Raw genomic sequence first — 27,202 nt, 5'->3', positions numbered from 1 at the left:
CCGATACGGAGTGGAGCCAGTGTCCTGATGCAGCCTCAGGTATGCGGCCCGCTTCCAATGGAGATGAAGTCCAATGGGAATTAAAAAGTCATCTACAGATGGCTTCAGAGCCCCAAATCCTCACACTATGACGCACCTTCAGATTGAATCCAAATTTTCCATCCTCATCTGGCGTGATGCGGATCAAGATTAAGTAGCCGTCCCCGTTGTCATTCTGGAAAACGTTGGGAAGTGGTCAGTTAGGTCACTTCCCTCTCCACCAGGTGCCGCTGCACCAGGAAGCCAGGGCAGGTGGCCGGGTGCCTGAGCACCGCGGGGCCTGGGCTCGCTCACCTTGTCGCAGTAGTACTGGCTGGAGTCCTCGGTGGAGCCCCCTTTGGTCACCCTGTGGAAGTCCTCTAAGAACTGCTGGTCCACACCATCCGGGGAGCAGGAGCCCGGAGCGTTTGAAGACGGAGACACAGAGCTGGATGACTTCCGGGTCGGGCAGCTTTGTGCTGGGTTGCTCTCGGATACGCTCCTTCATTGTGGGGGAGGAGGAGACGTTTTAGTCACTGGATTCATATTTGATCAGAGCAAACATTACTGACTATTTGAGGCCTGACATCCCCCAGTTGTCACGAACCCTTGCAACCTTAGAGAGCTCCAGAGGTCAAGCTCAGGGCTCTGGTACCCCATTCCCCACAGGCCACCCTGGTCCCCATCTGGCCTAAATGTCACCACCTGTAGTTTGGGGGAAGGAGGCAAAAGAACAGGGCAGATCTCAGCCCCCCTCCCAGCTGCATGAGAAGGTGACGGGGACCAGCTACTCAGATGCATGTCTCCATCCTTCCGAAAGCCTTTTCCTTCTATCTCAACCCAAAGCAAATGGGACTAATGTTGCATCTTCAGGGCAATTTAGATTAATCCTACTTTGTGTTATTTGCCTGTGACTCCAGTAGTTGTCCATGCTGAGATTATATGCTTTATCTTTCTCTAACATGGGTCTTTCTGTATCTTAGAGCTGCAATGTCCAAAATGGTAACCACCGGTAACACATAGCTATTTACATTTAAATCAATAGAGATTAGAAATTTCTTCATTTGTAACAGCACATTTAAAAAATGATCAATAGCCCTGGCTGGTGAGTTCAATGGTTAGAGCATTGGTTAGACCTTGTGCACCAAAGGGTCTTGGTCAAACACACATAACTAAGTTGCAGGTTCAATCCCTAATTGGGGCATGTGCATGAGGCAATCAATCAATGTATCTCTCTCACATCTCTCATTTCTCTCTCTCTCTCTCTCTCCCTCTTCTCAGCTTCCTCCCTTCCTCTCTCTCTAAAAACCAATGGAAAAATATATCCTCTGGTGAGGATTAAAAAATAAATTGGGGCCCTAATTTTGGTTTGGCTCAGTGGATAGAGTGTCAGCCTGTGGAATGAAGGGTCCCAAGTTCAATTCCGGTCAAGGGCATGTACCTTGGTTGCGGGCACATCCCTGGTAGGAGGTTTTGCAGGAGGTAGCTGATTGATGTTTCTCTCTCATCGATGTTTCTAACTCTCTATCCCTCTCCCTTCCTCTCTGTAAAAAGTCAATAAAATATATTTTTAAATAAATAAATAAATAAATAAATAAATAAATAAATAAATGGGGGGGGGAAGGTCAATAATCTCATGAGGCTAATGGTTCCTATTTTGAACAAGCAAAATTACAAAATATTTCCAGCATCACAGGAAGTCCTGCCTTGGAGAATTACAGACTGTTAGAACTAAACAAGCTTCTATGTTCACCGGGTCCAACTCCCCCTTGACAGATGAAGTGACTATTGTCCAGAGATGCTGAATGGCTTGACCAAGGCCACACAGCTTCCCCCTCACTTAATAGACAGATGTCTGATGGCATCTCTTTCTTCTCCAGACTATGCCAAATCTGCTCCTATGCACCCTCCACACCATTCCCTCCCACCCCACTCTCCAGCACCACAGTCTCCAACCCCAAAAGGCTACAGAGAGTAACCATCTCAGCTGTCACTGTTTAGGACACTCAACTTCTCTGCATCACATTCCCCCCCCCTTTTGCCCCCCGCCACTAGACCCCCTTCAGAGCCACAGGCCTAGCAAAAATGCCTTAAAAATCCTACAGAATACAGGATTTTCCTCTTGCTCTATATACAGGGTTAGTGATGGGAGAGGTGAGTAGATGAAGACAGTCAGTGAAAGAGATAAAAGAGAGTAGTGGCTGCCTCTTACTAAATCATTATTTCAAGCCCTTATCTGCGAATTTTTCATTAAGTTAGGGCTTCTCTGTTTCCTAGAAAGTTCAAGTTACCTTACTTTAACTACAAAATCAATATCCTATTCAATTTATTGAGTCACAATTCCAATTTATTGGAATATAAAAATTCAATTACAGACCAGTGTAGGAATATACTAGTAGCTACATGCAAGAGACGAGTTTGGCCCTATGGGTTTTCAAGTTGAAGGAAAGGTATTATGGATGGAAAGGTGTTTCAGACAGGATCCTTTAGGGCTGAAACTGTAGACAAGTAGTAAGTTTTCAGACTAAAAATGAATGAGACTTTAATTTACGTAAGACCACAAAAAATAAGAACAAAAATAAATCTCTCCCACAAGTAGGGCAACTTGCCTACATTTTCATGTTTACAAGAGCACCCCCTAGTGGCAGACAGGGTTAGGAAACCCTATGTCCTGAACTTGCAACAGGAGGAAGATGCAAGCAGCACACTCACTACACACGTGTGGGAGACTCTGGAGGGTGACAGCGATGGAAAGGGTGAAGGACATGCAGACAAAGAAACAGGTGAGCGAAGTGACAAAGCAGAAGAGAACAGACAAAGTCAGTAAAATTCTCATGTATTTTACAGTCGCTCTTTTTCTAAAAATTTTAATGTGTGGATGACATCATCCAACGTTTTAAAATACTTTTCCTTTCGGCATAAAACAGCCCACAGTACTCAAAAAAAAATACACTCAAAGCCATGCTGTGTCCCATCCTGCTTTCTAAGTAGGGTCATAGAGGTAACTTTCATTAAGCATGTGACGGCAGCTTTTGGCTGATCCACGGTGTGCAGACGATCGCCTGCAGGCTGCAGGGACGTTCTGCTCAGCATGGAGGACGAAAGACAGATGGTGAGGAGGACATCAATGGCAAGGAGCGCTGAGACCGTGGCAGCTGGATGCAGCACCGGAATGCCAGGAGTGAAGATGCCAAACCAGGCTGGCTTCCTCTCTCCTGGGGCAGGATGTGCGTGCTAACGAGGGAGGGAGGGAGGGAGAGCCTAGTGGGCGAGGAGGGAGCGGTGAGGGGAGCTGTGGGTGGAGCCAGGGCTCCTGGGGAAGGGGTAGGATGAGGGAAGTAAGAAGAGAGGGCGGCTGGAGGAAGCAGGCAGGAGACTGGGGCTGGAGGAGGGAGCAGAAGCAAAAGGTTTGTCCCTGAGGCAGGAGGGGGACACCTGTCAGAGGAGGAGGGACAGGGAAGGGGGACTGATGCTGCCCTCTGGGATCCAGAGTAGCCAGGGAGGGCTGACCAACCAGCTCCCTGGGAATAAAGGGGTGGAGACAGGCAGGCAGGCAGGTAGCCCTCAGCCGCAGCACTGTGAATGTGACAGGCTTCAGCAACAAAAGCCGTGGCGGCGTTCTTTCCTCTGAAGAAGAGCAATCAATGTTAGAGAGTGAAAATGGCAGGGCTGCCCATGAAGAAAAGAATCCTGTGTGGTGCTTCCCTCACCCCTCTTTCATAAAAGAATCCTATGTGATGCTTCCTCACCCCTCACCCTTGAGACAATGACAAATACCTCTACCCCCAACCTGTGCTCCCACTGAGGATTCCGCGGCCCTGACTCGCTATGGCGGTGGGACAGGTGGGACCCAACGGGGCCATTTCCCGTCAGGTTTCTCTCCGAGTCTCTGAGCTTCTTTCGGTCGGGAGAGACCCCAGACCTCTTTCCGTTCCTGGCTGGGTGCACGTGAGGCTCGGCCAGGCATGCAGAGTGAGCTCCATGAAGACGCCGGGTGAACGAAGGAGAAAATGCCCGGGGCTCTAGTGGAGTGCTCTCGAACCCAGGAAGCTCAGTGAACAGAGAGGGTGGGTTCAGCAGTCCTCAGCATCTGTAAGACCAGAGCTCCCGAGAATGCCTCGAGGTTCTCCTTAACATGCAGGCTCCGCCTCGGCAGCTCTCTCTCTTTTGAATAAAGTTCCTGGAAGAATGTGTCACACGAACCTCACACAAGGCCACTGAGTAACAAAAAGATCAGTGTCTTAAGTCTGGGCTCTTGTGATTTGGAGACATTCTGAACATGCCATTCTTATCTTGGCAATGACCCAAGGGAGGGACAGCTCAGTGCAGGGAAAATGAATGCAAAACTTCTAAGGAAACCCTGCTGCTAGCTGGTCTCTGTGGGAGACACTTAGACGGGGTCCAGATCCCTCCACCATGTTCAAATCTGGTGCCAAGAGTGGAGAGTGGCTGAAGGGACCTGAGTAGTTTAATTTGAAGGACAGTGCGTGGGGTTGTCAGGTAGGACTGGAAACAGACACCCTTTGTGGTGTCCTGGGAGCGTGAGGCAGGGACCGATGGATGTTCTGGGTCACCGCCAAGGAGGAGGCGCTGCCAAACCTCGGAACAGGCTGCCAGCCTGCAGGAGGGCTCTCCATCACCAGGTGAAAGGGCCCGGGGGATTCCTACATCGCAGACGTGGCTGAGGAGCGGGATTCCCTAAGTACCTTCCAATGCACAGAAATTGTCTAAAAATTTTTTCCCTCCCTTCCCTTGTAAAAGCAAATTTTAAAATGGAACAGTGGTGCCGAAACCGGCTTGGCTCAGTGGATAGAGCGTCGGCCTGCGGTCTGAAGGGTCCCAGGTTCGATTCCAGCCAAGGGCATGTGCCTTGGTTGCAGGCACATCCCCAGTTGGGGGTGTGCAAGAGGCAGCTGATCGATGATCCTCTCCCATCGATGTTTCTAACTCTCCCTCTCTCTTCCTCTGTAAAAAAAAATATCAATAAAAAAATATTTTTTGAAAAATCAATAAAATATATATTTTTTAAATTTAACAGTGGTAAATGCACACATAACATGTATCATCGTCACCATGCTTCAGTGCAGCAGCACTAAGGGCATTCACATGGTGTGTGCACAGAAGCTCTGAAGTAAAAAGGAAAAAGACAGCTCTGAAGAAAAAGACTAGGAACAGCAAAGGCCCCGGTGACTACGCAAAGCCCGGAACACTCTGGGAGTGTCTCCTCTGGCGATCCAATCCTTGGGAAAAACGATAGCGACGTTCTTCACACGCACCCTGCATCTGCCCACAAACCTGCCTCCCTCCAGTGTCTGCTCGGCAAAGCCATTTTCCCTTTAGGGAACCTCCCCTCCCGTTTTTCTGGGTGGTGGGTGGTTAGTTTTGGTTTCACGGCCACGAAGGACACTTCCTTCTCTGCAGATGGTGGCCTTTGCTCTGAAACAAGGAAAGGAAGGCAGGAGCCTGGGGAGGAACGCGCCCAGCCAGCCCACTTGGGCACAAAGCAAACTGCCAAGGATGGGGATCTGTGACCCCAAACTTCGCCGAGCTGCTGTGAGCAAGGACATGCCGGCGGGGACTCATCCGCCCGGAGAGCGCTCAGAGACCCTGAGCTGAGCCACCGAGTTTCAAGCTAGAGTCTAGCTGCTCTTTTTCTTCCTTTCTCTTTCTCCTTCTTGCTGGAATGGGTACAGAACATTACATTTCATTCTGCTTTCTAAAAGGAGCCCTCCTCGCTGCCTGTGATAGTATTCATCGGGTTTCTCTGACAGAATCCTTCTTTTTGCCTCTTAACACAAATCTGCTGTATTAAACATGTCAAACGCTTCTTAAACATTTTGCAAATACTCACTGAAATAATCACAGTTTTTTCCCCACTCAGTACAGCTCAACCTTCCTTTCTTGCCTGGGGCAACAGAGAGCCCCCACCCCCTGACACCCAGGGAGGCCAGCTGCCCCTGAGGACCCATCAGCCAACTGAGGAGGCAGGGGCTGCAGTGTTTCAGCTGTTCACCCCGCTGGCAAAGTGCAGCGGCTATGTGACTGGGAGACATCTGCTGTCAGTGCACCTGGCCAAGCCCCAACAAGGAAGACTGCCTTTGAATCATGGTTATTTGCAACTTTTTAAAAAATATATATATGTTTTTATTGATTTCAGAGAGGAAGGTAGAGAGAGAAAGAGGTAGAAACATCAATAATGAGAGAGAATCATTGATTGGCTGCCTCTGCACACTCCCCAATGGGAATCGAGCCTGCAACCCAGGCATGTGCCCTTGACCAAAATCAAACCCAGAACTCTCCAGTCTGTAGGCTGACACTCTATCCACTGAGCCAAACCGGCTAGGGCGCTACTTTTAATATTTAGCTGCAGAATGAAAAAGTGCCCAAGAAGGACACATCTTCCAAGGTCTGGTGGAAGAGTTTCAGAAAGAATGGATGTGCAATGCGCAGGGGTGAGCATGGCCAGCAGTGTCTTAAACAGGGCTGGAGGAAGTGCATTTGAAATTTAATTTAAATTAGAACAGCCATATGTGGTAGGGGCTCCTGGACTGGACTGCTGAAGGTCTAAGATGCTCTGCAATTCCATGATGTGACGGCAGACCAGAGTAGGGAAATCTGATGCAGGACACAGAATTCTCAGAACCTTCAGACAATTCCCCAAAATCCCTTCTCCTTTCAGCAAAGCCGCAGACCCCCAGAGTGCGATGATGAAGGATGATCACGTGCCATTTGCCCCGCTTGCCTGGAGGCCCCTGAAGGTAGAGATCTGTCTAATGTGTCTCGATGTTTCCTCAATGAGCCTCGAAGGGAGTATAAAGTGTGCTGATGGATTAAAACTTCCCACCACCCAGCTGGTGTGGCTCAATGGTTGAGTGTCAACCTATGAACCAGGAGGTCACGGTTCGATTCCCGGTCAGGGCACATGCCTGGGTTGTGGGCTTGATCCCCCGTAGGGATTGTGTAGGAGGCAGCTGATCAATGATTCTCTTTCATCATTGATGTTTCTATCTCTCTCTCCCACTCCTTTCCTCTCTGAAATCAATAAAAATATATTAAAACAAAAAACGAACAAACAAACAGAAACCCCATCCCCACAGCACTGGACCGAGTTCCTCTCCCTGCACCAGGCACTGAGCGGTGCCGTTAACAGCACTTCCTGTGATGATGGAAACAGACTTCCGCTGTGGCGTCCAAGGTGGCCACTACCTACACGTGGATCTTGAGCCCTTGAAATAAGGATGTGCGATGGAGGCACCCAATTTAAATTTTATTTTCCTTTAAATGATTTCAATTGGAATACCTACATGTGGCTAGCAGCTACTGGACTGGTCAGGGAAGGTCCAGCTGCTCCACAACTCCATAACGAGGTTGCAAACCACGGTGGGAAGATCTGACACCAGGCTCTGCCTGGGCTTCCCAGAGCCCCCGTCAGGTCCCCAAACCCTCCTTCTCCTTTCGGCAAAGCGACAGAAGCCCACTGCAGACGCAACCCAGGTGGAGTGATGCCTGCCTGCACGTGCATCTCTAGATCGGCAAAGCCGGGGTCACACAGAGGAAGGTACCCGCTTCCACGGCAGCCTCACCAGGCCTGCAGTTGGAGCAAGAGATAGTGATCATTTCAACAAAAGCACTGTCCAAGCTCCGGGCCACGAGGAAATAATGGCCAGAGGGATTATTTAACAAGACGTGTTAAGAACACAGATAAGCTGGAAACCATGACTGCCGTGGTCCGGGACATCAGAGCGGCAGCAGCCGCACGTGTACGGGGGAAACGAGACGGTTTGCAATTCACTTGTGAGGCCTAGAGGACAATCAGGCTGCATTTAATGCTTATAACTGGGAGCTGGGGTGGTAAAAAGTTACCCATGAACTGAAATGCCTCCGTGTGAACCCGACGCTGTCCGGGGAGGCACGATGTTTATATTTGAGGGTTAGCAGAGGACTTCACAGAATAGATACCTGTGGCCATGGCTGACTAGTTGACCCATCCCACTTTAGCTTAAGATGCCATTTTGCTTCTTTAGGACCTGTATCTTTCCCACTTCAGAAAATGGTTTGAGACAGCTGACCCTAAGATGTACAGATATGGCAGAACTGTGCACTCATTGAAATGAGAGGAAAAAAAAATAGAGCCCATTAATAAGCAAGGAAGAGCAGGACTCTCTCAGAAACCTGGGCTTGGGGAAGCCAACTTCATTGAGTATATTCATGGAGCTCTGAGCTCCCTGGGAATCAAGTCAAAAAGGGAACTAGCATATACGATATATCTTAGTGAATAATAATAGGACTCAAGCTAGTATTTCAGGAGAGATCTTTTTCCTGGCCTTGAGAGGAGACGGTCACATTTAAAAAAGGAGAGTGGGGATATAAAAGAACTTGATGCAAACTGTCCTTGACGCAAATAGAACAGAAAATCAGAGATGTCCTACGCCTGTTTTTTTCTTTATATTAACTATTCATTAAAGACAAAATGGAAACAAAACCCCAGAGGGCATGCTGTGGCTCTGCGCAGGCTTTCTGTGGAGAGCTAGAAAGAAGCTTGTTTCCGGGGATCTGGAGCCCGGCCGCGGTAAAATCTGACAGTCTAGGTTAGGGGTGTCGAACTCAATCAGAGAAGGGGCCAAAATCTAAAATCCAGCCTAAATCGCGGGCCGAATGGTTTACTGAACAGTCATAAACTGACAATGTCATAAAGTGACAGCGGAGTGCAGTGATGACAGCGCGGTGCGGGCCACATTGCAAGGCCTGGCGGGCTGGATTTGGCCCGCGGGCCTTGTGTTTGACATATGTGGTCTAGGTAAATACTACTGTGGTTAACATGTCTGTACCTCTGGGGAATGTGGAATGAGACTGAGCTTTGCTCAGGACAAGGAACAGCTCTGAGAAGTCCAGCCCCAGCCCCCAGGTTCCCAACCTGCCTTCCAGTGGGCACCTAAGGAGCTGGCTGCTGCCTCCAGCCCTCGACTCTGGCCATCTGGGCCTGGGCAACCTCCCCGACAGTCACCACAAGCAGGTAAAAAGAGAGAACAACCCAATCTCTTACTCTTGGTGTGGGCTCTGGTTCTGAGAAGCCTCCGAATCGCTATCTTTCGGGGAGAGGGAGCCCTTGTAGGTGTAAAACACATCCTCGGTTTCGGTGATGTACGTCATCTCGTTGGCAAGGTTGTCCGCGGAAGAGTGCCTCGGCTTTCGGATTTCATGCCGGAGCCGAGGACTCCGCCTGGGTGGGGAAAAGGTGGAGCGTGAAGTGTTGAAAGCAAATCCCACTTGAAAATTTTTTTTTTTTAATCACACACCAGCAATCTAACTGTGTGCCCTGACCTTTCTAAGAATGACTGGGTTGCAAAGTAAGAGCCCATTAACCCGTACCCTTGAGTCCACCAGGGGCCACGAGGGTCCCCAACACTGTCAGCCCAGCGGTGCAGCCCCCAGACCGGGAGGCTCAGTTTCATGCAGAGGCAAAGGAGATGGCTTTTGCCCTTTGGGAAGGCACTGAGCATTGACTTAGGGTTGGCCATCCGTCAAGGAGGACTCAGGTTCTCGAAGCATACATAAGAGGCCGTGCTGACTGCTAATCAGACAATTTTACTGATTCTCTTGAATAGTAGAAATAAAAGGTTAAGTCGAAACTCAAACCTTATTTCAACTACTAGCACATCCCTTCATGCAGATTTCACTTGATCCAAGAAGAAAGGTCTGCTCTGTAAAATATAAATCTCTCTCTTGTGTGGTATTAGATGGACATCACAGCATTATCCTTTTCCTCGGATGGCAGCGGGAGCTGTGTGACCTTAAGCAAGCCATAGCACCTCCCCGGCCTTAGCTGTGCCTCCCTGCTCCTAAGAATAAATCAGAAGAGGCAATGTCCTCAGGACGCCGGGTGCAGCCCCTGGGGATCAGCTATTGCAGTGGCGATTCCAGGAGCTTAGCTTTCCACGTTCTATTTCCTCTCCGCGTTTCCTTCCGCCCCTGGTTAGCCATTTGTCCGTGGGACTGTCAGGGCCTCCACGATCCACAGCCCCCTGGGCCTGGGTAATCAATAACACTGTGTCCAAAGCAGAGTGGAAAGGCTGGTAACTCCTTAGGGAGGACCTGTAAACAGCATTAGAGCTCCTCGCCAAGGGGGTGGCACACAGGCCCAGCGGCTCTCCTGGGTGCCATCCTGGGCCTCTGCTGCCTAAGCTACGCTCAGACGAATTGAGCTAATTTATCGTAAATTTACCTCTTCACACACTGTGTGCCAGTAGTTTCATTGCTAGCTTTACCCAGTGGCCAGATAAGTTTCTATTGAACGAGAACAAAAAAACGTTTTATATAAATGTTAAAGGCACGCTTTAAAATTAAATGCCCATTGCATTTTGAAGTTGTTTATTATATGTTCTTACAAGCTAACATCTTTTTAGAGAATTCTCATGACTGGCCACAAGCCTTAGAACAGAAAACACAAGAATTCTCATGATCCGTCCGTAATGTGTTAACAAGAATGTGGGACTATATCTTGGAACCCAAGAAGCAAATCTGCTCAGCCCTGTTACGACTGCTAACAACAAAAACCTCGTCATCCCTGCCCAGAGCCTTGGCCCCCGGTGGCAGGTCCTCACCCAGAGGCCTGTGAGAATGTCCCTTAGCCCGGGAACTTAATGGCTCACAGGTCTTTCGTGAAATGAACAGAAAGTCACACTCCTATCCCAGCACGGAGCTGGGGAAATGTTTCCACATGGGTGTCCCTTCTGCGGCTGACTCAGCCAGGGTGCTGGGGAGGTATTCACAGAAATCACCTGATGCTTTTGCCGAGGGAAGGGGTGGGGGGCACTTGTCATACAGTAAACAATGATAATTCCACCTCAAACTATGTATTCAGCTTACAAAGCACTGAGGCATTACTTCTTTTGTGGCAATTTTTATAACCCTTTTCTAGTTGGGGTGACTGAGATCAGAGAGGTAAAGAAACTTGTGGAGGAGCAGGCAAGTTAAAATCTGAGCCTGGGCTTTTCAGCTACAAACCCAGTGTCCTTCCCCAGCCGGTGCCCAGCTGCCACTTCCTTCCTTTTCCCCAACTCCACCGTCTTAGACAGGGGCAGGCTCCCTTCCCACGGGCGTTTGCTCCTGTTGCTGAGGCTCGCATGTCCATACATCAGTTCTATCGTGCTCCTGAATCAGGCTACCACAAAATTTCTTCTCTGAGGTTAATGGGCAACATGAGATTAGATAAATCAAATCCAACACGCTCTTTATTACAGGACTTGCTAGAACATTAATTGGCTCATGTGCACTCGCATGCCAAGAGGGCATTCCAGCAGGCTGCAGTTCTCAAATCTAGACGAAGTAACTTTTAAAAAGAGAACATACCGCCATTATCCACCAAGGAAAATGTTAAGCGAGACGTGTGCCTTTCTCCAAAACAGTTTCCTCTGCAGCAGCCAAACCTGCTGATGCAAATTCTATTGTTGGCCATCTTGATTTAGGAATTTATTATTAACTAGAGGCCTGATGCACAAAGATTCATGAAAGAATGGGCCTTCCTTCCCCTGGCTGCCAGCACTGCCTTGGCTCTGGCCAGAGCCGCCATTCCGCCTTCCTGCCTTTGCTCCAACTCCGAGCTGCCTTTCCGCCTTCCCTTGCTGCCCAAGGGCCCGAAGTGGCTGGGGTGGTGCAGAACACCTGCATCATCACCATGGCGATGACACAAACATTCCAGCCCGAGCCACTCATTGCCTGTGCATGCAAATTAACCTGCCATCTTTATTGGGTTAATTTGCATACTCACTCCTGATTGGCTGTTGGGCACCACGGAGGTACGGTCAATTTGAATCTTTCTCTTTTTTTTATTATTATTATTATTTTATTTATTTTTTTTGTTGAGAGAATGTGCTTACTGGTGAGTAATACAAAAAAGAAAAGAAAAGGAGGACGTACCAGTTGGGAGTAATAGGAGGGGACCGAGAAGGCAGACTCTTGGTTTCTAAATGCTCCACGGATAAGGATCTCCGCATGGCTGGGTTCCAGACCATCCCTCCAATCACTTTTTTGCAATACTGGTTATTTACAGACCTGAAAAACCAGATGCAATTTCACTTTCCACACTGACATGTTCAACAAGGAAGACATTACAGTGTAAGTGGAACACTCTGCACACACTCCCTCCCCAGACCCTGTTGACACTGGCCGAGGTTAGCAAGAGTAGAGGTGCAGGTCAGAAGCAATCCTTTTCTTTATGTTATTTTTTCTCTTCTGGTGGAGATCTCTCTCTCCTTTTTTTTTTTTTTTTCCTTAATTACAGCACGCAACCCGGGCATGTGCCCTGGCCAAGAATCAAACCGTGATCTCCTGGTTCACAGGCTGATGCTCAATCACTGAGCCACACTGGCTGAGCTGAAGGTTACTTTTGAATTTTATTTGTACTGAGAATTTAAATTTTAGCTATCTAGATCCCTTAGAGCAGGGGTCTTCAAACTACAGCCCGCGGGCCACATGCGGCCCGCAGAGGAGTCTGATCCGGCCCGCCAGGTTTTTTGGGCAGTGAGCGCAGCCGAGGTGTTACAGTAGGAATTAGTAGTTCATATAGTCCGGCCCTCCAGCTCTCTGAGGGACCGTGATCTGGCCCCCACTTTAAAAAGTTTGAGGACCCCTGCCTTAGAGAGTGAATTATTTCAGAGGATGAAGTCTGAAGCCAGTTTAGGGGAAACTCAGGTCTGGGATTTCTAGGTTTTAAGTAATGTTTCAATGTTGTATGAAAACAGTCCACACAGTTGTTGCAGCCTAAAACCACCACCAACAACAAAAGAACAAAACTCCAAAGGACACAAACAACACAAAACAGCCCCTGGAATATCTCTGTACTTATTTACAACAAGAAGTGCCATTGTCACCCTCATTGAAATTTGCACAGCAGCACTGCTAACCAGAACCTACAGCAAATTACCACTGACCAGGGGCACAGCACCGAGGGAGGGCAGCAAGCGGGCGATTCAGAGGTTTAATGTAGCAGCTCCCCAAAGGATGCGTCATGCGTTATTAATAGCTACTCTTTGAGGAGAAGAAAAAAAAAGTGTTCCATTGTCCCATAAGCTCGGAAAACGTAGACCGAGTTTCTTTTATGTGGACCTTCTCAGGAAGAGGCCTAATATGCAAATGTGTAGATGTATCTCTAGGGGCTCACCAAGGCCTGGAACCTCTCTAAGCCTCAGTTTCCTCATCTATAAAGTGGGGCTGAGATTTCCCAGGACATTGAAGCCGACACTGGTAGTAAAGAATTGCTGACCTGTGCCCCTGAACTACCGGTAACGTCCCAAGTGACCCCAATGGCCGGTGAAAGGTGGCTGCGGGTTGACTCCTGAATCGGGCTGGCCTGTGACTGCTGTGACCTCTGCAGAGCAGCTGGTCACAGCTGTGCCACTTCTGGACCCAGCCTTTACGATGATCGGCCACCTCTGTCTCAGACTCTTGGAGCCCTCAGCCCGTGTGTATGAAACCCAACCACCCTGCTGGAGCGCTCACATGAAGAGGGCCTGGGAACACAGAGGGGGCGAGGGGTCCGGGTGAGCCAGCCTGCCAATCACTTCGCAAAGGCACGAGGGGTGTGAGAGAAGTCGTTTTGGACTCTCAGACCAGACTAGCTACCAGCTGCCTGTCACGGAGCAAAGAACTGTCTGTCTGAGGCCTTCCCAAAGTCCCGACCCACAAAATCTTGAGATATAATACCATGGTTGTTGCTTTAAGTTACCAAAATAAAGGGAACTTTTAATGCCACAGTGCACAACCAGATGCCCTCCTCGACACTCTATGCTAACTGCATTTTACAATGAGGACATTGAAACAGCAATGTAAATGAAAACGGAGGTGGCACAGGTGGGATTTGAGCCCAGGCTGCTTGGCACCAAAGTCCATGCTCTCAGCTGGCCGGAAGGCTTGGGTCCAACTGAGGTAAACACTGCATTCCAATAAGCTGTGCTCATGGCTTGTTCAGTAATACATCTCCCAAATGTGTAAAATACTAGACAGTACTGTAAGAGCTAAAAGCTTTGAAGATGCATTTGTTTGTGGTTTACCAGAAGCTGAGAGAGAGCACTTAGCGCCATAAATCCTATCACTGATACTAACAGAAACTTCCTACTTATTGAATCTTTAGTTATTTAATGATCATCAATGAAACAGGAAAGTCACTGGAGCTGTCTGACACAGCCCCATGTATCAGATACTGGCTCAAACAGGGGCATTGTTTAGTTAGCAACAGCCACATCAACAAAGCAAAAATCACAAAACCAATTCCTCAAACCAACAAATCATAAGTATAATTGAATTCAGCCAGGGTGGCTCAGTGGTTGAGCATCAGCCCAATGACCAAGAGGTCCCCAGTTCAATCCCCGGTCAGGGCATACGCCCAGGTTGCAGGCTCGATACCCAGCAGGGGGTTTGCAGGAGACAGCTGATTGCTGTTTCTATCTCTCTATCCCTCTTCCTTCCCCTCTAAAATCAATAAAAACATATATTTAAAAAAAATAATAATTGATAAGCAATTTCTGCTACAGCGTGTACTTAGAAGGCAATCTGAGCACAAATACACAAAAATATATAAAGCATGGTTAGTTTACTTAGAGAATGAACTTCAACTTATATTAAAAGGTAAACATGTAGAGATTAATTTCTTTTACTCTACTACTTATTACATTCTTTGAATATTCTTCTTGTAGCATAATAGTACGCATGGGATTATACTTTTAAGAATTAAATATAATTATGTGCATGATACAAAGCAAGCACTCAATAATTACAGCTATAATTTTTACTTGTAATTATAACTGTCATTTCATGATTGTTATATAGAGCACATACCAGTCACTTGACTCTGGAAATCTTATTCATTCATTACTATGAAGCATCCCAGGGAATGAATGCTCTGTGGGCAAGGCTGTCTTAGTGGCAGCAAGCCAGGGAAGCCCATATGCCAGCTCCGCAGTGACCCTGAGTCACTGCCACGTGCTCCCCTTATTGTGACCCGAGGTGAGCGCAGCTGTGAGGCTGGCTGCCTGGGAGCTCGGAGGACAGCAGAGCGGGGAGGCAGGAACAGGCGACGGGAACCTGAGCAGAATCTGAGCATGTGTGGGAATGAGACACCACTGCCCCCGGAGGGGTGGCAGCCATGGTTCCGAGACCTGTCAGCAGCCGCTCGCTGCCCCAGCACCCGGGGCCCCTGGGTGATGCCATCCCACCCCCGACGGAGCCTGTCCCCTCCCCGGTGGGGACCAGGACGTGTTTACTTCTCCGTCTGGCCTGGAGACCAGCGTGTACTCACTTGTTGGGGTTCCTGGAGCCCAGCGTCCAGTACTGAGACAGAACATTCTTTTCCTGAGGCAGCAGCTTCTTTGCCTGAAAGAACGTATGGTGCTCGACACAGGATTTCCACAGGGTTTTGCAAGATCGGTAATTTAGCATGTTGAAGGCCACAATGTGATCCCTGGATTCAGGCTGGGAGGAGAAACACAGCAGAGATGTCATCGTCACGGAAGCAGGCGCGAGGGCTTGGCGGCATCTCACGCCACACGGGTGGCGGCCACGTGAGACGCGGCAGGCCGAGGTGACTGGCACCCACAGGCCTCGGCCACTGGCTCCCACAGGCCTCGGCCACAGCCGGGTGGTGCAGGAATGCTCAGATCGTGGGCTTCTTAACCATCTTCTTCGTGGGAAAGGCGACCCGAGCCTACTCTTTGTCGGTATCTGTGGGCCTTCGTGAGCACCTCCCTTTCAGAGGTGCCTGCGTTTCTGGGTTGGATATATTTGGAACAACCAGAAGGGCTGTCGGATACTTTCCTTTGAACATTTAGCTCTGGGCAAACCTCTCCCCGGGAGAGATGACTTTCACCCAGCAGACCACGGAAATAATTTCGTAACACTCTGGATTTCTCCACTTGCTTTTCCATAAAGCAGAGTGAAACAGAGTGCTCCTACGGAACCACCGCTTTAATTATCTGCTTTCCTTCTAGCCTGCCTGAGCTTAGGGTTTGTTTTTCACGTTCAAGTACCGTCCTGTGCATTTCTGGGCCACCTTGAATCCTGTGGGGGGAGGAGAGGGAGCCCCAGAGGCTAGTCCTGGTTTTCTCTGGGCTTTTGTGTGTTTCTTTCTAAGTGCTCACTGCCATGGGGAGCCATTCTACAATAGGTCCACACTCTCCTTGCAGCACTGGGAAATGGACACGGCGACAGTAAGTGCAAAGCCTGCAGCGGAACCAGAAGGAGCCTGGTACCGTGGAAGGAGCAGCAGCTATGATTTACCTCCCAGCCCCTCCCCTTCGTAGTGGGGAGCCTCAGCTCCCTCACTGCTGAGCCCTTCTTCGGACAACCAGACGGAGTCACTGGGAGTTGCTGGCAGTCCGGTCCCCTCTCAGGAGACATGCACAGCATGCATTTGGGACTCATCGAGGGAAGGGACTGACCCTGCTGACACCTTCTGCTACTCGCCTGCGCCAGGCGCTTCGACCAATGCTCTTGTATTTAATCCTTACGATTAAATACAAGCAGGCAGTGCTGTGTTTCTGTAAAGAAGGTAACTCGTCTAGGCTAGGGGGAGGCGAGTAACCTGCCGGTTGGTACGTGGATGAACTAGCCTGAACCCACCATCTGACTCCAAAGCCAGCTCCTTCTCCAACCAGACAAGCAGCGTGAGTTCTTCAGAGCTGCTGGGTCCTCGGGGCTCCGAGTTCCGTTTTCTTCCCACCTGAGCCCTGCTCTTCCCTCCCTGCTCTGCACAAGACAGATCGCCTTCACCCGCGGGAGGAGCCGAGGTGGTGAGAAACGAGAGACAAAGCCAGCGTAGGCAGAACTCACCTGCTTTTGCCGCTGCTGAATAAAGAACTTTTTCCTTTTGAAAGAGATTTTTAGGATGTTCACCCTGCGTAAAGGACAAGAAAACACACCAAGAAAGCACATGAGGGATCGGTCGGGCGGTGGCTGCTGCCTCCCAGGGCAAGTCCTCTGCTCCAGGGGCCGATGACCAGAGTTTACTTCCGTGTAGGCGTGATCACGGCTCCGTCGCCTCGGCCCAACACCAAGCAGCTGACGGAAGCCAGGAGTCACATAGGAGCCGCTGGATTAGGATGTAGCTTTTAAATAACAAGAACTATGAGCAGCGTGCTCTTTGCTGCAGCTGCATTTGTGACAGCTCTGCGTGAGCTGGTGTGCACCTGGGGCAGATGGGGGTTGGGGGGGTGGGGGTGTGGAGCCACAGAAAGAGGACCCACATCCTAGCTCCTTACTCAACAGCTGTGTGCCCAGCAGCCCCTGGAATGTTTGCATAACAACACAATTACAGCCACCGTGCACTGAGCACTTTTTATATGCCAGGTCCCCTACTAAAAGCTTTACCAGCAGTCCCTCCCCTAGCCTTGCAATGGCCTGAGAATTACATTTTATGATGCCCAGTTTTCAGATGAGGAAACTGAGGCTCAGAGGCATCACCTCGGGGACCAGCTAGGATGCTTGAAGCTGGGGTCTGAGCGGTGCTCTTAGTCCTCCGCTGTGAAGTCTGCTGAACGGGGGACATGGACTTGTGGGGATTCAAGTCTTGGGTCCCCTGAGTTTTTAGACCAGAACTGAACACTTGGTAAAAAGTTCAATTAATGAGTAAAAATCGCATTGAAAACACAGTTCTTGTGCAGAGAAAGTTCTCAGAATTCTGGCCAATGCACTGCCCAGGATTTTTTTTAACTCCAAAACCCACCTTGCACCATTTTATCTACATCACCACAGGGGGACTCAGGGTGGGGCAGGGGACGCCGATAAAAACCAAACTGACTTTCCCAAGTGCTGACTCTGGATCAGATTCAGAGGTTAGAGGTGAACACTTGGGAGAGTTTCCATCCCTTTCATTTTAGAAATAACCGTTTAAAATTAGAGTCGACATTACTTTGGTTCAGCATGCACTTACCAAGGATAGAAACTTGTGCAAATATGTTTCCGGTACACAGCAATGCCCGCGGAGGCAATCCCGATCATTAGATCTAAATTGTGCAGGTCCTGCCAAGAGGAAGAGCTCAGATTCACAGTGTGTTCTGGTCAGGCCCACGTCCTCGGGTATCTCCCAACCACCCATGCTTTTATAAACAGCAACGCGCAGAAGCTCCGAAGGGAAAACATTATGGAAAAGAGGCCAAAATCCCCTCTAAGTGGACACTGAAGATCTAAGTATTAGTACCAGGTTCTTTCAAGTAAACGCACTGCCAGTAACACCCGCTCCACCGGTTTCAAAAAGTTACCAGGCCCTTCTGCTCATTCCACAGAATGACTGAGATGAAATTTGATTCTACATTTCCAACAATGAGTATGAGGTGTTATTAACATCACAAAGGCCCTGCCCCTGCACAGCTTTCTGTAGATCTCAACTCCTGCCACTAGAATGGAGTGAAAACCACGGACTCTAAATCCAATCAAGATGTAAAAGCTGCTTATACTAGTAAATCCAGTAAGTTCAACTTCTGCTAAGAACCTGTGTGCTAGGCATGCTATAGATAACGAAGATACAGAAGGAAGACACAGCCACTGTAAGCTGTTTCAGTTTGGAAACAGGTATCAGTAAACAAAATTTAAAAATAAAGCAGTTCCTCCTCACCCCTGGCCCAGTAGCTCTATTTGTTAGCGCGTCATCCCGATACACCAAGGTTGCAAGTTCAATCTCTGGTCATGGCACATACATGAAGCAACCAATGTATGTGTAAATAAATGGAACAAGTTGATGTTCCTCTCTCTTTCCTTTCCTCTCCCTCTCAAATCAATAAATAAAAATTAAAAAAACAAAGTCTTTACCTTGAGTCACCTGTCCCCCTATGTACCCAATCAGATACTTGTAATTACAAAGCAGGAGCAGAGCTTGACTCGGTCTGTGTTATTTTGAGCTACCGAGCGTCAACTTTTCCTTTTGTACAATAACGATGACCGGGCCCATCTCCAAGGGTTTTTATCAGTCTGAATTCAGGGAATATAAGTAAAGAACACAGAACAGGCATTGGGGACAACTCACTTTGGATAAAACGATGTGAACACAGGAATTAGAAAAACTGATCAAAGAACACAGTGCCGATATCACGAAGGATCCAGAGAACATTCCCTATTGGGCACCCAACCGAAATCACACACATAAGCAAAACCAAATGTCATTGGTGGAAACTAGGGTTGCATTTAAACATGACACTTGGAATCAAAATAAGGGGAAAATACTAAGCAGGTGGTACAGACACACAAATGAGCAAATAAAGACAAAGTGGAGCCCAAAATAAGGAAATCAGTGAGTGGCTTGGGTGGGCAGTGACCTGAGTCTCCAACCTTCTGGTTCTGTGGTCTTTCAGTCTGCACTTCAACCTCGGCAGCACAGACAGTTACGGATCCCTAAGTTCCCACACCCATCCCAACGTCTTGCAGCTCCACTTGTCCGAGGCAGGGGCATAGGACTAGTTCTGGCCAATGTGCAATACGGTCAGAAGTGACAGTGTGTTTCTTATGAGTGGTGTGCAACCCCCCAGCTTCCTCTTGTGACTGGCACGAGGCCTTGTGTGAAAAATGGTGAGGCCACCAGACATGGGTGGCCTAGGCTGCTGAGTCATACCTGGAGGAGGGCGCCCTGGCGTTGTCAGGACCCGCTGCAGACTCTGAACTACAGAGAAACTTGGCGGTGTTAAGTTTCTGATATTTAGGGGGTTTTGGTTGATGCGGCATAGCCAGGGGTAACCCAACTCCCTCTGCTACCTGGCAGGTGTCAGCTGGCCAAAGGACCCTCACGGGGCACTGCGGGTGGGGAGAACACAGATCAGCGGGAGCAGGTATAAAGCCTACTTCACCACGGAAGAAAGTTCTCCACAACATTCCACTAAAGAAAAAGAATTATTTGCAAATGGAATAAAATTTAATGGTCAAGTCCCAAAGTTGATATTTTGTAAGATTCGGTATCTTTAAAATATATATTGAATATATTGATTTCAGAGAGGAAGGGAAAAGGAGAGAGAGAAACATCAATGATGAAAGAGAATTATGGATTGCCTGCCTCTCACACACTCATTACTGGGGATTGAGCCTGAAACTTGTGCCTGTGCCCTTGGAAGGAATCAAACTGGGCCCTTCAGTCCGCAGGCCGATGCTCTCTCCACTGAATTAAACAGGCTAGGGCTAGATTTAGTATGTTTTTCCTACTTTATTACCTATGTCGTAACTTGCCTGCCACGATTATGCGCCTGAAGGAAGTGTTTCTATGCATTCCAAAAACATTATACAGAGATAAAATGTGGCCATTGACTGACTCAACTTCCTTTAGTCTTATCTGCAAAAGGAGATAATTAGGCTACCAATGTCAAAGGTTACTATAATCTTTAAATGAGACCTTATGGTTTCCTATGAGACATCAGGAACAAATGACTAGGTGTTCTACCAATTATTTTCTTTCTTTCGGAAATGATGTGGGCCAATTACAGCTATAAAAAGTAAAGGTCAGATATCAATTGAAAGGGCTGGGGTCATGTACCCAAGCCACTACTTAGGTGCTATTAAGTCCACAAGTATCAGTTACTCCATCTGTAAAAAGGGAGTAACGATAATACCCCATGGGAAATAAGCTACTATGTGGCAGGTGAAAAGTGCTCAGAAAATAATTGATGTTAGTCCATTTTATGTAAAAAGTCACAACCAGCCCTGGCTCGTGCTGTCCAGTGGTTAGAGTGTCGGCCCAAGCACCAAAGCGTCTTAGGTTGGATTCCTGGGCAAGGGCACATACCTGAGTTACAGGATCGATCCCCCACCCTGGTTGGGGACGCCTGCAGGAGGCAACCAATCCATGTGTCTCTTTCTCAATGACACAACCAATTTAAAATATTGATTTTCATAATCACGCAATGATAATTTTTAAAAAACGATATTTAAGTAATTAGCTCTAATTTGAGCAGCACTGAGATTAAATAGTAGAAACCTTAGCTCATTAAAGTGTTACTTAGAAAACAGACTTCTATACCATTTTTGCTTTAATAACCACAATATAAAATGGCCACACAAAAATTACTTGTTCTTAACCCTCATGACTCTCCCCAAATAAAGCCTTCAAGTACAAGGGCAACCATGAAAAAAAGCAACTGAAGAAACAACCAGCAACACTCAATATTACTTTATAAACTTTCAAACGTCTAAAAAAAGTCTTTTTTTTTTTTTTTTTTTTTTTTTTTTTTGCAAAAGCAAGACTTTTAGAAGATATTTCCAAACTTTCAGAAATTAAAGTCGAAGTAATTTTTGGAAGCCAAATGTGCCCAAGCTACTTACCCGGCCACCGTGCAGCTCCACGCCATAGAAGTCGAGGGTCCGTGCGATGTTGATGAAGCAAGATTCCGCTTCTGACTGCTTCAGCCCACTGCAGAAGAGAGGAGATGCAGCGTGCACCCATGAGAGGACGGCAACTCCGATGTAAAAGCTGAAGGCAAATCTAAAAAATCTGCTAGCATTACCCTAAGGGTACTAAATGCCTCATGGCGCCTAACCCTAAATTCCTGAAGCTTAATCGAACCCTAAGTTCTACGAAACCAGGGTTTCCTTCTCGTCCACTCAGACGTCTAGCCCATCATTTCTCTATTAAAGACGCCTTCTCCTTGAGCGGGCTCCCCATGATCAGACAGCGGAGACCGTCCGTCGCCTTCGGAATTCCCACCCTACTGATTCCCAGCTGCTGAGCAGGTAACTGGGTAGGTCTTTCTGCCTTTATGTACCCTTTTAGCAGCAGCCTCCAACTTCCAAACGTCACCGTACTATTTTAGGACGTTGGCTCCTGCCGGGGGAGCAATTCTGGGAGGCGGGATTGGCGGTGCCTTTTAGAAGGGACGCTGGGTGCTTGGCCTTTGTTTTTATGGCCTTCCCAAGCATGTGAGGTCCCTCGAGACCGGCCTTCCAGTCAGGGGGGGCCGGCAGCTGTGAGTCAGCTGAGGCGAGGAACCAGGAGGCCAGAGGGGGTGTGTTTGTTGCAGGGAAGGCTCGGCTCCAGGCAGTCGCAGAAGCCTGGGGCTCCGTTCTGGAAGTGAGGCAATTCCATGACCCGGTGCCAAGAGAGGACTGCAGACTGAGCCAGCCTGTCGGCACTTCTGTCCACCTGCCCCGTGCATTCGACCCCACCTGAAGGCGTGGGCCATTTTACTCAATGGGGTGAGCTGTTCAAAGGGTTGGCTGGTTAAGGGCCCGTGAGTGGGGCAGTCAGATTTAAAAGGGGCCTTTCCCTTCAGGAGTTAACGGATTTCCACTGCATCCGGGCCAAGAGCGCAGCAAATCGCCCTGAACTCTTACCGCGTTTTACACGTGACAGAATGCCAGTCCTGCCAAATACACACGCCCTCATTACAGCTCAAAGGCTCGCAAACCCCCGGCATCCTGAAAGGATGCGTGAACAAAGGAGAGAGGAGAACAGAGCACACACAGGGGACGCAGGGCTCACAGTACCCACTGGGGGTTCCCAAAGTAGGCCACCCATCCCTGCTCTCACCTGTGCTGCTCGTGGAGCGATTCCACCTTCGTGACAAAGTCATCGTTCTGATCTGGTATAAACTGGCTCTCAAAAAGATAGCCCGGGTGGTGGATGGAAGGATTATAGTCTCCGAAATGAGCTAGCAAGACAGAATGGGGAGGAAAACGCCCTTTCAACAAGGTCTGCTTTTACAAGCATCACAAGAAAAAAAAAAACACATTAATTGGAAACATTCTCCCCGAAAGTTCTGCCCCCGCAGGAACCTGAGCGTGGCCTCAGCTCCAGATTCCACATTCACGACTTGTCCTCTCCCCACGGGCGAAGCGCTGCCCCGGTGCTCCAACCAAATTCTCTCTGCCCCTGGGGGTCACACGAGAGGGGAAGGGGAGAAGGGGTCGAATCCAGGTTCTGTTCTAATCCCACATCTGGTCGGCACCGCAGTTTATGCTTATACCCCCGGATAAAGAAAAACAGGAGAACCCGCTCAGAGCAAAGCCACTCTCTGCTGCCAGGCGCTGGGCCGGCTCTCTCTCTGCAGTGCCCCACGGTTGTTTTAACACTGGACCGACCTGCTCTGAGAAATGGGTGAAGTCTGCATCTTGACTCACACCTCCTGGAGTCCAGGAAGTGTGGAAGGGAGGGAGCCAGGGTGTGTTCAGAGGCCCTGGGGTGGGGCGGGGAGTGTGAGGAATAGGAGTAGGTGGGACTGAAGGGTCTAGACCACATGTGTCAAACACAAGGCCCGCGGGCCAAATCCAGCCCGCCAGGCCTTGCAATGTGGCCCGCACCGTGCTGTCATCACTACACTCCACTGTCAGTTTATGACATTGTCAGTTTATGACTGTTCAGTAAACCATTCGGCCCGCGATTTAGGCTGGATTTTAGATTTTGGCCCCTTCTCTGATTGAGTTCGACACCCCTACTCTAGACCCTGGCCAGGCTGAGGGAAGAGACTGGGGGAAGGAGGAAAGGTTCTTAGGGGACTAGGGCGATAGGAAGACCGATGGTGGGTCTGGCAGGGAAATAACGTTGGGGACTTGCAACCAGAGAGGGGGAAGGAAAAGGGCCCACAGAGGAACTCCCAGACTAGCCCCTGGGCCTAATGGCACTTTCCCCTCCAGGTCCTGGACTGTTCTCTGCAGACGGGCCCGCCAGGGTCTGTATGCGATGGGCATTCCTGAGAGCTGTGCAGTGCGTACCCGACCTGTCCCAGTGTGGGTGGCTGCCCTGAGGACTCGAGCACCTGTATGTGCCTATGACTGGGGGAGACTGGGGGGAAAGAACCCCGGGTGGGGAGCCAAGGACCTGGCCTGGGTATCTGTATAGAAACAGGAGTGAGAAAGACAACGCCTAGCTGTGGCAGACAATGAATCTAGTATTTCATTTTCTTGACAAGATAAGGCTATTTCATCTTTCCAAAGGTTTTCATGTTGTCTTCCTGCGGCTGGCTTCAATGCCAAGGGGCTTCTGAGGACTTAGGATTGTTGCAGAGTACCCACTAGGCACAGAAGGTTTCTAAGTCTAACACCACTCCGCCGCCGTCACAGGGGCATGGGCCGGGGAGAGCGGGGGTGATGCCTCAGGGCCAGCCCCAGGCAGGGCCGCTTTCTGAGATCACAAGTAAGGAAGGGTTCATTTCCTCCTTGCACTGCTTCTTTTGGGCTGGGAGTGGGCCTAACTCTTGGACATGGCACGCATAGGTGCTCAGGGATGTGTTGCTCAGCACTGACTTGAATGGAGGCCGCTGCAAAGTTCAGCTTTGGAAGGAAAGAGGGCAGAAAGCCAGGTGATCTATGCATGTGGACGTGGTCAAGGGTAAACCACAGGCCATGAAGGCCAGCCAACTGTGGCTAAGCTGTGCATGGAAATGTGCAGGCTGGATGATGTCAGCACAAGTGTTGCTTGCAAGTGAGCCTGTGCACAGCTAAGTGTGCAATGGCATGTACAGAAGTCACTTAGGTGTCCTGACCCAGGGTCCACAGAGAGGAAAGGTCAAGGAAGCCTTAGCATCCAAACTCCTCGTGTTAAAGGGCAGGAAACGAATGTGCAGAGAGGATAAGGGACTTGTCTGACCACAGTGCCATTTTTTTTTTAGCAGTCCAGATCAGAATGCAGGTGATCCACACTTCGGCCAGTGCACCTGCAGCCAGTGGTCATGACCCCAAAGGGCAACCGAATGCCACAAATGATGTTCCTGAGCCTGGAGGCAGAGTCCTACTAGTAATTTTACTGTGTTGGTTTCTTTAGCTCAGAAGACCCTCTTGGATCTTGATTCTTTTGTCCATCATATAACTAGCAGTCCCAACCCAGCATGAACGTCAAGGCTCTCTCTTTAGGCAAGTCACCCACCAACGTCTGAACTGAACACAGGACGGATGAACCTCCCTGAAGGGTGGTTTTTCCTTGAAATGTCAGTCGGCCACTCTGTGCAAGTCCTGTGCTGACCACTAGGGGGAAACAAAGTTAACGGGTGACACACAACATCTGGAAAGCCCAGGGAGGTTTCCACTTTGATTCCAAGGACATCACCGTAAGAGAGATACTCCTGATAACCCTGCCATAGGGGATGCTTTCATCCCCATTAAACAGATAATGGAACCGAGACTCAAGGAAGGGGCCTGCCCACTGCTGCTTAGCTGGTGGAGCCTAGACTCTGACCACTATCCGCACTCTTTATCTATTTACTACACCACACGCCCAAGCCATACATGCAAAAGCTAATTATAGCAGCAGGGAAGGGATATGAGGGCTTCTACGTGGGAAATACCTTGCCTTTTCAGTCCCATGCATTCTTCTGGCTGGCATTTTACATTTTGTAAAAACGAGAGAGTATGTTGCGGGAACTCAAACGTGTGGCATCTCAAGTGTCCAGCTGTTTCGCCGGGAAAGCCCTTTACATGCCATTCCTCCAACTCCCACTCGATCTTTGAGGCTCTTCTGGGGGATCCTCCCTGGGAAGCTGATCTGGACTCCCTCCCTCTCCCCCACCCCAGGCAGGACCAGCAGGTCCTCTGTGCTCACCCCCCCCCCCCCCCGCCAGCATCGCCTGGTCCACCTCTGCCTGCCCACCAGTATGGCAGCCGCTGGCCACCTGTGGCTACTGAGCACTTGAAGGTGGCCAGTCCACACTGAGATGTGCTGCCAGTGCAAAGACTGATGGGTTTTCAAAGGCATAGTACAAAAAGAGTAAAATATCGCATTAATAATTTTTTCACCGATTACATACTAAAATGATAATATTCTGGATATACTGGGTTAAATATATTAAAACTAATATCACCTGTTTCATTTTGCTTTTTTAATGTGGCTACTAAAGAATTACATACAGAGCTCACATTATATTTCTACTAATATATAAAAGAATATATGTATATTATATATATATATATATATATATATATATATATACACACACTAATATATATATATTATATACCCATGAGCTCTATGGAAACTCTAAAAATAAATTCCTAAGATCCCAGCAGCATGTAGAGTGACACCAAGCAGGTAGCAGGAATGATCTCCAGCAAATTCCGTAACTTAGGTGGGGCTCAGTTTCCTGGTCTGTAAGAGGTGGCCACGGGGGTTCGTTGTGGAAATCAAATCCAAAATGTGAGCAAAGCCTCCAGAAAAGGTAATGGGCGATAGGTGTCCTCCATTTTATGGGCTCCCAGGGAGAAAACCTCACACCACAGCTCAGCTACTCTTTTTCCTTCCAACCACCGTCCTGAGTGCAAGAGCCCTGAGCTGAGGGAAAGAGTAAGTCAGGCTGAGAGAGGAACTATCTGGACAACCAGAGACGCTTGCCCCTCAGGGGGGAGAGGAACACAGTCAAACAGGAGAAGCCGATGACTTTCCCGATACCGGGGTCAGAACAATCTGTCCGTCCGTTCGTGACACGCTCCTTTGTGACTTACATTGTACTGCGTAGGATGCCAGAACCACCGCTGAGTTAAGAGGGCAGGTCAACCTATCAGAAGAAAAACACGTTGGCAAAGGTACACCAGCCCGAAACACTCATTGATCACCTGTCTTTTCTTTCTTGAGTTAAGCATGAGACACACCATGAGTCACAGCAAAGACACATTTATGATACAACTATTAAGCAGCAAAGATGAATGTAACATGAAAGATTTCTAAAAATGGAAAGAACACGTTTCCATGTTTAAAAAGAATATACGTAAATACATATGCCATAGAGGTCATGGCTGGCCAGAGTTTTGGCTGGTCAAGAGAGGCCAGGCTCATATCGCTAAGAGAACATGGAACGCTTAGGTCCACGGGCGACCTTCGTGTCTTTCGGGTAAAGACATGAGACTTTTCTTAGGGCTTTCTATTGTAACTACATCCCCAAGGTCTGCTGACTCCATGAATCTCAATTCCTCACTTTCTAAAAGGGAAAAATACAAAGGCATTATGAATTTTAAAACCCCAGTGAGTTTTAGATTACCCAATTAAATCAGTTATTTAAGACTCCTCAATCTATGTGCGCCCTGAAGCTTCCAGTCTATGGAGAACGCCCTGTCCACCTCTCAGGCTCCTGCCATCTGCCAGGAGTCCACAGGCTCCAGACTGGACTTGTTCTTCTACCCTCTTAAGCTCACTGCCCTTTGGTATACCCCATCTCTGCCAGTGATTCCATCTCTGTCTCGGTCATATTTCAAATCCTCTGAGTGCTCCTTTTTCTCTGCTCCACCCAGGGTTCCACGGTCT

At 48.8% G+C, this 27,202-nt stretch overlaps 1 protein-coding gene across 4 annotated transcripts in view; it reads right to left on the bottom strand.

Annotated features, from left to right (window-relative positions):
- Positions 1–27,202, bottom strand: part of PTPN3 (protein tyrosine phosphatase non-receptor type 3) — a 131,972-nt gene that overhangs the window by 26,877 nt on the left and 77,893 nt on the right. For all 4 annotated transcript variants that reach the window (XM_084899304.1, XM_084899305.1, XM_084899302.1 and 1 more), the window contains exons 7-16: positions 26,407–26,459; positions 22,508–22,628; positions 21,304–21,391; positions 17,939–18,027; positions 16,840–16,903; positions 15,311–15,483; positions 11,935–12,069; positions 9,062–9,238; positions 334–520; positions 137–214 (exon numbers count right to left, since the gene is read on the bottom strand). In XM_084899304.1, coding sequence (XP_084755430.1) covers positions 137–214; positions 334–520; positions 9,062–9,238; positions 11,935–12,069; positions 15,311–15,483; positions 16,840–16,903; positions 17,939–18,027; positions 21,304–21,391; positions 22,508–22,628; positions 26,407–26,459 — 1,165 coding nt within the window. The remainder of the gene's footprint in view (positions 1–136; positions 215–333; positions 521–9,061; positions 9,239–11,934; positions 12,070–15,310; positions 15,484–16,839; positions 16,904–17,938; positions 18,028–21,303; positions 21,392–22,507; positions 22,629–26,406; positions 26,460–27,202) is intronic.

The sequence above is a fragment of the Pipistrellus hanaki genome (genome assembly GCF_964339955.1).
Source record: "Pipistrellus hanaki genome assembly, chromosome: 11".
Lineage (NCBI taxonomy): Eukaryota > Metazoa > Chordata > Mammalia > Chiroptera > Vespertilionidae > Pipistrellus > Pipistrellus hanaki.
Note: the sequence above shows the minus strand (reverse complement) of the source record. Positions and strands in the feature narration are given on the sequence as shown.